General features: G+C 40.7%; 1 protein-coding gene across 1 annotated transcript; it reads left to right on the plus strand.

Moving 5' to 3' along the window:
• The first annotated feature begins 4871 nt into the window (after positions 1-4871).
• Positions 4872-7657, plus strand: LOC106584091 (regulator of G-protein signaling 5). The gene is made up of 4 exons (XM_014168928.2): positions 4872-5048; positions 5307-5452; positions 5964-6130; positions 6318-7657. The coding sequence occupies exons 1-4, from the start codon at positions 5008-5010 to the stop codon at positions 6516-6518; spliced, it is 555 nt and encodes a 184-aa protein (XP_014024403.1). The 5' UTR covers positions 4872-5007; the 3' UTR covers positions 6519-7657.
• The last annotated feature ends 2494 nt before the right edge of the window (positions 7658-10151 follow it).

Raw genomic sequence — 10151 nt, forward strand, 5'->3', positions numbered from 1 at the left:
GAACCTACAGGATCGGGTCACCGCCTTGATGTTAGCGGAGAACGACAGGGTGTTGTCCAGGGTCACGCCAAGGCTCTTAGCACTCTGGGAGGAGGACACAATGGAGTTGTCAACCGTGATGGCGAGATCATGGAACGGGCAGTCCTTCCCCGGGAGAAAGAGCAGCTCCGTCTTGCCGAGGTTCAGCTTGAGGTGGTGATCCGTCATCCACACTGATATGTCTGCCAGACATGCAGAGATACGATTCACCGCCTGGTTATCAGAAGGGGGAAAGGAGAAGATTCGTTGTGTGTCGTCTGTGTAGCAATGATAGGAGAGACCATTTGAGGATATGAGAGAGCCAAGTGACTTGGTGTATAGCGAGAACAGGAGAGGGCCTAGAACTGAGCCCTGGGGGACACCAGTGGTGAGAGCACGTGGTGCGGAGACAGATTCTCGCCACGCCACCTGGTAGGAGCGACCTGTCAGGTAGGACACAATCCAAGAGTGAGCCGCGCCGGAGATGCCCAACTCGGAGAGGGTGGAGAGGAGGATCTGATGGTTCACAGTATCAAAGCCAGCATATTGGTCTAGAAGGATGAGAGCAGAGGAGAGAGAGTTAGCTTTAGCAGTGCAGTGTGGAGAGCCTCCGTGACACAGAGAAGAGCAGTCTCAGTTGAATGACCAGTCTTGAAACCTGACTGATTTGGATCAAGTGCAGAAGGCTGACATACACGGATGCGATGGATTGAGACACAGCCCATGCAAAAAAACATATATTTCTAGCTTAAACTGACAGATTTTGATGGGTATTTTTTATTATGCTAATTAGACTCGTCTGAAGTTGCTACAGCTGATCGGTAGCATCCTAACAGTTTGGCCCACACGCCTCAAAAGACTAGTCTGAAGGTAGCCGGGTACAAGGAAAAATAAATTATGGAAATATATACAGTGCATTCAGAAAGTATTCCGACCCCTTGACTATTTTTTTCCCCCTCATCAATCTACACATAATACCTCATATATTGACAAATAAAAGAACAGGTAACATTTTTGTGCAAATGTATTAAAAATTAAAAACTCATAGCACATTTACTTAAGTATTTAGACCCTTTACTCAGTACTTTGTTGAAGCACCTTTGGCAGTGATTACAGCCTCGAGTCTTCTTGGGTATGATGCTATAAGCTTGGCATGCCTTTATTTGGGGAGTTTCAAACTCTCTCAGGTTGGATGGGGAGCGTCGCTCCACAGCTGTTTTCAGGTCTCTCCAAAGATGTTCGATCAGGTTCAAGTCTGGGCTCTGACTGGGCTACTCAAGGACATTCAGAGACTTGTCCCGAAGCCACTCCTGCTTTGTCTTGACTGTGTGCTTAGGGTTGTTGTCCTGTTGGAAGGTGAACCTTTGCCCCAGTCTGAGGTCCTTTGCGGTCTGGAGCAGGTTTTCATCGATGATCTCTCTGTACTTTGCTCCATTTATCTTTCCTTTGATCCTGACTAGTCTCCCAGTCCCTGCAACTGAAAGCATCCCCAAAGCATGACACTGCCACCACCATGCTTCACCGTAGGGATGGTGCCAGGTTTCCTCCAGATGTGACGCTTGGCATTCAGGCCAAAGAGTTCAATCTTGGTTTCATCAGACCAGAGAATCTTGTTTCTCATGGTCTAAGAGTCCTTTATGTGCCTTTTAGCAAACTCCAAGCGGGCTGTCATGTGCCTTTTACTGAGGAGTGGCTTCCGTCTGGCCGCTCTACCATGAAGGCCTGATTGGTGGAGTGCTGCAGAGATGGTTGTCCTTCTGAAAGGTTCTCCCATCTCCACAGAGGAACTGTGGAGCTCTGTCAGAGTGACCATCGGTTTCTTGGTCATCTCCCTCACCACGGCCCTTCACCTCGAATGCTCAGTTTGGCCGGGCGGCCAGCTCTAGGAAAAGTCTTGGTGGTTCCAAACTTCCTTCATTTAAGAATGATGGAGGCCACTGTGTTCTTGGGGACCTTCAATGCTGCAGACATTTTTTAGTACCCTTCCCCAGATCTGTGCACCGACACAATCCTGTCTCAGAGCTCTACAGACAATTCCTTCGAAGTCATGGCTTGGATTTTGCTCTGACATGCACGGTCAACTCTGACAAATTATATAGACAGGTGTGTGCCTTTCCAAATCATGTCCAATCAATTGAATTTACCACAGGTGGACTCTAATCAAGTTGTAGGAACATCTCAAGGATGATCAATGGAAACAGGATGCACCTGAGATCCATTTCAAGTCTCATAACAAAGGGTGTGAATACTTATGTGCATAAGGTACTTAAAATATACATATATAAATTAGCAAAAATGTCTAAAAACATGTTTTTACTTTGAATACTTTCAATATAAACTGTATGGAGATAATTTAGTGCCTAAAATAGGTGGTTAAATACACGTAAAAAATATAAATAATAATAGTTTCCTGATCTTTCTTACACTACACGGCCAAAACTAGATGTTGGAACATTGCTGTGGGACTTGCTTCCATTCAGCCACAAGAGCATTAGTGAGGTCTGGCACCGATGTTGGCCGATTAGTCCTGGCTCTCTATCAGTGTTCCAATTCATCCCAACGGTGTTCGATGGGGTTGAGGTCAGGGCCCTGTGCAGGCCTATCATGTTGTTCCACACTGATTTTGACAAACCATTTCTTTATGGACCTCGCTTTGTGCATGGGGGCATTGTCATGCTGAAACAGGAAAGGGCCTTCTCTGAACTGATGCCATAAAGTTGGAAGCACAGAATCATCTAGAATGTCACTTATGCTGTAGCGTTATGATTTCCCTTTACTGGAACTAAGGGGCCTAGCCCGAACCATGAAAAACAGCCCCAGACCATTATTCCTCCTCCACCAAACTTTACAGTTGGCACTATAATTTGGGGTAGGTAGCGTTCTCCTGGCAACTTTTGTTATTCACCAAATACTTATTTTCCACCATAATTTGCAAATAAATTCATGAAAAATCCTACAATGTGATTTTCTGGATTTTTTTTTCTAATTTTGTCTGTCATAGTTGACGTGTACTTATGATGAAAATTACAGGCCTCTCTCATCTTTTTAAGTGGGAGAACTTGCACAATTGGTGGCTGACTAAATACTTTTTTGCCCCACTGTAAACTATGCAGAAAAATGCACATATTGTTTACATAGAATTAGCCATAATGATTATGGTTTAGATTGCAGGGAAAAGCTGTTTCAGGTGTTTGAAAAATGCTAAATTCTCCCAACTTTCCCCTTCTACATCCTACATAATTCTTGCCCCCTCTAAAATAATTGGTGTATGATGCTCCTGTGTGGAGCGTTAGCTAACCCGAATGGTCCCTAGGGTCTATTTTATGAATCATACACTGATGATGCAGGTTGATTCATCCTCATCATCGCTAACTACGCTTTATTAATGCTCTGATTCAGTATGTTTGTGTATTGCACAGTCATATGTTTTTTTCTCTAGGGTCATGTAAGAAGGATGGGCAATGAAAATGATGCATCTGTCTCTGATGACATTATGATGATATACTGTACATGCAACTATGAAGGCAGAGCTGTTGTGTAGAGAGAGTTTATTGAAAAGGGGCTCAAAGGGCTCAAAACAATGGGTATTATGATGGAAGGTTTCATTGTAGTGTGTGTTTGTGTTATTACATCTGTTCGTATTGTATTTCCCAAATTAATATTTGTCCTGTGTTTTCTCCTGAATGTGAGGTGCAGGTACAATATTATTTATCTTAAGTGGTTCCTGGTTCCAGCAAACTTTAATATATACAGTATATGTGGCGCCACTGGAATGAGGTGTTTATCTGAGTCATTGTAGATCCTTGATATTCCTAAAAAAGGAAAGGTGATAGCATCTGCAGTCATTTACCGGAGATGCTATCAACCTTTCCATTTTTGGAATATCAAGGAGCTGTGTATATCCAATCAAACGTTATAATTATCATTAAACATGACTAAATAATCAAACCACATTTCCTTCCCTGAAACCAGCCCTAGGGCCTCATTTATCAATATTGCATAGTTATTCTAAAATACTACTTACAAATGAAATTTAAAACACATAGAAAAAGTGTGATTTATAAAACTTTCACACATGCCTCTAATTTAACAAATTACTGTACTTAATATGGATTATTATTGTAAAAAATGTGTGCCTGTGCATGATTGATAAATGAGGCCCCTGGACTTTTTGTATCTACTGTATGAGATCATCTTTGTTAAGGGGTTATTAATGTATTCTCATTTTATCTCCCCTGTTGTCTCCTGTGTGTGTGTGCATGTGTGTGTCCAAGCAGTGATCATTAACAACAGACAAAGGAAGAGCATCCTTGTCGAGGTGACATCCAACAGGTGGTGGATATAACAGTGAACATGTTGACACCTCTTCCTTATGGTTAGTAAACACTGCCACACATACACGCACAAACATATGCATACAAACACATCCATGCACACACACACCGACACACACCGACAAACACCCGCTGGCCCATGTAAGTGGGAGATTCATTTTGTCCAATCAGACAATAACATGTTTTCAGAGAGCAGAAAGAAAACAAACAACACAAAAGACTTGTTTGATTTCAGGGATGTTGAAAAGTAATTTCCCAGCTTCGCCCTCCATCTCTCGCTCTCCTATATTTCCCTCTCTCTTTCTCTCTCTCACACCCTCCCTCCCTTCCTATTTTTCGTGCTCCTTCCCCATCTCTCTCTGTATCTCCCTCTCTCACACACGTGCGCACGCACACACACACACACACACACACACACACACACACACACACACACACACACACACACACACACACACACACACACACACACACACACAGTCTCGAGGCCGTGTCATTGGCTGAGTAGGCTGATGACAAGTCTCAGGCTGGAGGATAAAAGCTCTCTGCTCCCTCACTGCAGACACACTCTGTTGATCTCAGTCCAACTGCTCGCCTGAACTCGAAGGATTTACTTACCTACACTACGTACCGCTCTCTGACATCCACATCAACTATGTGCAAAGGACTAGCTCTGTCTTCCACCTGCCTAGAAAGGTACATACAACTATTCACTGTCGCTGTCTCTGGCATTTGGATTAAAGGATTATAGGGGATTATTATTTGGCTTTCCAGCTTCAGTAATGATGAAGGTGAAGGCGGTTTTAGTGGATTCTAAATTTAGACCTTGCAGCGAGGAGACGTGTCTCGATTTGTTAATGACTAGTTAGTAGCAAAATATTGTACTGAACAAGGACTCAATTCAAGGACTTGTGCATTATTTATCTTACCTATGATATTATTCTCTCTCCTTAGGGCCAAGGAACTGAAATCAAGAATGGTCAACTTTCTGCAAAAATCCAACTGGAGTCTATCAAGCTGCAAAATAGGCAAAACTAGACCTACTCTGGAAGAATGCATGAGGTGGAAAGAGTCTTTTGAAAAGCTGCTGTCCAATAAATGTAAGTAAACCTTACTCTTCACTGCACACACACATATACACACACACACACACACACACACAACTAGTTCTGCAGAGATGCGACGAAAATAAACCTTTAATTCTGCACTTAGGTTAGAGTAGGATATTTTGTCCCATTTAAAAATATATATATATATATATATATATATAGTCCCATTTTAGCCCCAGGTGCTTATAGAGTATTACTGGGAGCTTGCTAATTACGAAGATAAGAGATTTGATACTCACAACATCACACAGCCGCTGCTGTGGAATACACATGCTGGCACAGTGCTGGGGGTTATTCCACAAGATACAGACAAATGCATACACTTGTACACACATATAGAGAGACACACACATACACACACACACTAATGTACACACACATACCCACACAGTAGGTAATGCAAGGAAACAGATGCTAGGATAGCCTACTACATAGCATCATTGTTATTGAACTGTACCAATATGAATCTCTCTCTCATTTTCTCTCTCTCTCTCTTCATCAGATGGACTGATAGCCTTCACAGATTTCCTGGTGTCAGAGTTCAGTGAGGAAAACATTGCGTTCTACTTTGCCTGTGAGGACTTCAGGAGCACTAAGTCTGCTGCCAAGCTGGCCGCCAAAGCCCAGAGAATCTATGATGAGTTCATCTGCACCGACGCCCCCCGAGAGGTATGCATCCCTCAAAAGCTTGCTTTATTTTCCCTCACCAATGAAATTTCTATGGCATCCCAATTTCAATCATCTTTATTACAACTATAAATTACAACTTTATTACAACTATAAATAAAAAAAGAACACATCTTCATTCAGACTGCAGCAGCTGACTAACCTCTCTCTTTCCATTCTCTATCTCCAGGTGAACATTGACCATGAGACTCGTGACATCACCAGGGCCAACCTGAAAGATCCATCTACGTCCTGTTTCGACATGGCCCAGCACAGGATCTATCTTCTCATGGCAAAGGACTGCTACCCTCGCTTCCTCCGTTCCCCGGCTTACAAAGACCATATCAGCCAGCTCTGTGCCAAGTGCACATCCACCTCCAAGAAGGCGTGAACTAGTAGCAGTGGACCTAGTGTGGTCATCTAAAGTTTGAACAGAAAAGGAACTTATCGTCGTTGAACGTTGACCAGGCATGAAGCCTTAAGATGGGAATGTCTACAGATGGAGGTGGACAGATGTCTCGTCATGAGCGGACAAGAGATGGGGAAATGCTGATGCCAGCTATTTTGAAAGATGAAGACTGTCAATCACCATAGAGCTCTGAAGGAGGGAAAGAGAAAGAGAAAAGACAGACGGGGTGATACCCCATATGGACAGAAGTTGGGACAAGAACCGAGATGGCAATATCACCACATGATGTGGACTATCATTAGTGAATGTACGGAGATACAGAGTGGGCTGAAGAAAGTGTGTAAAGGATGCATTGACAATGAGTTGGACTTTAACAATCAAAGGTACACTGATATAGTGTCTCATTCTATTGCATCAATGTCTAACTGTGTTCGTAACTAGACATGTTTTCAAGGTTGGGTATGTTACTTTGTAAATGTAATCCATTACAGTTACTTGTCCAAAATTGTAATCAGTAAAGTAACTTTTGGATTACATTTAGATGACTTTCCCCTTAAGAGGCTTTAGAAGAAGACAAAAGGGATCCATCAAACACATTTGGTGTGTCATCATAGGGGTCTCTGACTTGTGGTCAGAATCACTAAGGTGGAACAATTAAACTTGAGCCTTTTTTCAATGCTGAATTGATTGTCATTGAGAAAACAAAAAGGTGTAAATGTATTTTTCCTCAAACATCCTTGCTGAATTCAAAAGTAATCTGTGAAGTAATCATCGAGTTCTTACAAAGTACCTGTAATCTGATTATAATAGTTTTGCTGGTAACGTACTGTAACTGATTACAGTTGCAGTTTGTAATCGGATTACATGTAATTGATTGCATGTAATCAGTTACTCCCGAACCCTGCATGTTTTCTACATGCAAATGAGTATTTATACTATTTATTTGTTTCTACTCGGTTCTGTTGTCTCTATGTGTTAAATAATGTATTTAACAAGACAAAGAGAGGAAGAAAAAACTGTGCAATATATTTATACTGTTGTCTGATACTGTTGTTGTTTTTACATCACAGAAAGAATATGCTAAGTTATTTGAATAAAAAACGAATATTTGAATATTGAAACTGTGTCTGTCTTACTTTCGATAATATCACTTCCATACGCAAATGGTTGATATCAGTGACGGTCAAAGTTTGAGAAGATTTGCAGACACCCAATTTTGATTAGGTAAATGAATAGCAAAGTCGAGATGATTTTGACAGTGTAGTACAACACTGTTTAAAAAAAATACTAACATTCTCACTGCATAATTAATATGAAGCATATACAGAATTATCCATGTATTTTAAGCTTTTTATCCATGGATACTAAACAGAGCCTATCCTTAGGAAGCTAGGCAGCATCCATCTCAATGCGGTAGGATATCCGACTTCATTTAACAACACTACTTCCTCTCTCCGGATAATGATAGAACATGTTTGCTCATACTCTATCATTGCTATGATTACTATGAGCCTGTGATTATTTTTATTAAGCCCACTCTGCAGTGAGATGAACTAGCAGGTGTCACGCCATACACTGATTGGGTCACCAAGGCAACTGTTTGGCCTGTATTACAAAGCATCAGGAACACTAAATGTTCTTGTCAGCTAAGGGACAATGCTTTTGTCTCATTGTGCATTGTATGTGCATTGTGTTGACTATGTGAGCTTTCGTTTCACATGGAGTGAAATGGAAGTTAGTTCTTGGAAACAGGAAATAAAAGGGAGATAGTGTGAGAGCATCTACGTAATAGAGAGTCATAAAGCCTTGTTAGTCATTTTTGTTTGGACAAGTCATCGATCTTTGACAATAAAGGACATAAATCAAGCTAGCGTTGTGACAGGGCTGCTACAACCACACCAGCCATCTAACATATCCACAGTGGTTTAATCTCCTGCTGAGATTATGTAAAACCGTTTTTATGACTTAGTACTGTGGCCTCAACATTAACTATCACTATTACATGTCAGCATAGCCCGAAAATAATTTGGGTACTTGTTATAGCAATTCCCACATAAAAACTTCATTGGGAGGAACGATGTTTAACATGCTTTTTACATAGATCACAAAAGAAAATCATGATGAAAGTGGCCATTTTAGGCCCTTTTTAGAGCTATACATGCCTCTTGTGAGACCCTATCACCCACCGGGGAACCATACATGGTGCAGAGAACATTTTTGTGTCATTATACTCCTTATAGCTTGCTCTAAAATATGGAGTATTGTTACATTATGGATAAACATTCAACATTAAAAAATAGAATTATTAATATCTCAAAAGTACCCTTTTTGATTTTGCTTATTTTTAGACATATTGTTTGGAACAATATACTCTTAAAGCACATCAAACTGCCAGAGTGAGCTCCCTGCACTTTTCGATCAATTATCGATTTTTTACATAGGAATTGACATTATAGGTCCTTAGCCAATCACAGCCCTCCTATAGAATTGAATATTCAGCAAATCACCAGCAAATCACCCTTTGAATCCATTTTCCCATTGACTGTGTTGCTGGTGCTCAAAAATGTATCATCATTTTAAAAGTAGCAGAGAGCTCACTTTGGGAATATTGTAGAGAATATTGTTTAAAACAATATGTATAAAAAAAATTACAAAATGAAAAAGGGTACTTTTGAGATAGTAATAGTTTTAATGTTGAATGAATTAATATGTCAAATTGTATTTCATAATGTAGTGATACGCCTATTAGGAGTATAATGACATCAAGGTGTTGCCTGGTTCTTGGAGGGGGGCATGTATAAGTCTAAAAAATGGCCTAAAATGGCCACTATCATCATGGTGTTACAAATGTAAAAAGTATTTCAAACATACAAAATTAAGTTTCTATGTGAGAACTGCCAGACAATCTGACATACAAAAACATATTTTCGGTATTTGCTGGCATGGAATCGCTCAATTACTTGGTACAAGTAAGTGCAATGTAATGACTATGTTGGTAGCCTACACATTATTGCAAAGTACCTACTACTAATGTGATGAGGATAGTTATCTGATTTTGACCATGGAAATTTGAAGTTTTCTTTTATTCAGCCAATATCTTAATGAAAAGTGTCCTAGTCAGTGATACCATTTTTGTTATTTAAATGTTATCAGTGAGGAGTGGATCTAGTGCAGGTGGAACTCAGAGCTGCTGAATTTTTATCTCAGTTACATCTGATCTTCTTGGGAACAAAATGTCCATTCATCTCAGCCGATGAGTGTCGATAAAGCTGGTTTTGTAAGCATATGCTGTTTGCCGAGACCTGTTCAGTGCAGTTGGGACTCTGAAGAGGGGTACTCAGGACTATTTTGATGAAGCCTCTTCAGCATCAACTCATTGTTTGAAATTCCCTTTAGTGGAGCACCAGGCAATGTTCTGACTGGGAAATCAAGCTTACAAACCAGAGATAACGGTTGTTTCTTGAAGGCAAATGCAAAAAAAAAAATGAAGCTTGAAAACTGGGTTGAGAAGAGACCAAAGAGCATTTTGCACCTGTGCAAAGTTTCCAAAATGTTGATCTGTAGTGAGATAGCTTGCTTTGTATCTGGCCCTTAAGTACGCAGATGTGTTAGTGT

Source organism: Salmo salar, chromosome ssa23 (genome assembly GCF_905237065.1).
Source record: "Salmo salar chromosome ssa23, Ssal_v3.1, whole genome shotgun sequence".
Taxonomy (NCBI): domain Eukaryota; kingdom Metazoa; phylum Chordata; class Actinopteri; order Salmoniformes; family Salmonidae; genus Salmo; species Salmo salar.

What these genes read in the sequence shown, in the direction of transcription:
- LOC106584091 (XM_014168928.2), top strand. Translation starts at nt 5,008, where the DNA reads ATGTGCAAAGGACTAGCTCTGTCTTCCACCTGCCTAGAAAG. An exon ending in TCTTCCACCTGCCTAGAAAG is followed by an intron (nt 5,049 to 5,306) that starts GTACATACAACT and finishes CTCTCTCCTTAG; the next exon opens with GGCCAAGGAACTGAAATCAA. An exon ending in AAAGCTGCTGTCCAATAAAT is followed by an intron (nt 5,453 to 5,963) that starts GTAAGTAAACCT and finishes TCTCTTCATCAG; the next exon opens with ATGGACTGATAGCCTTCACA.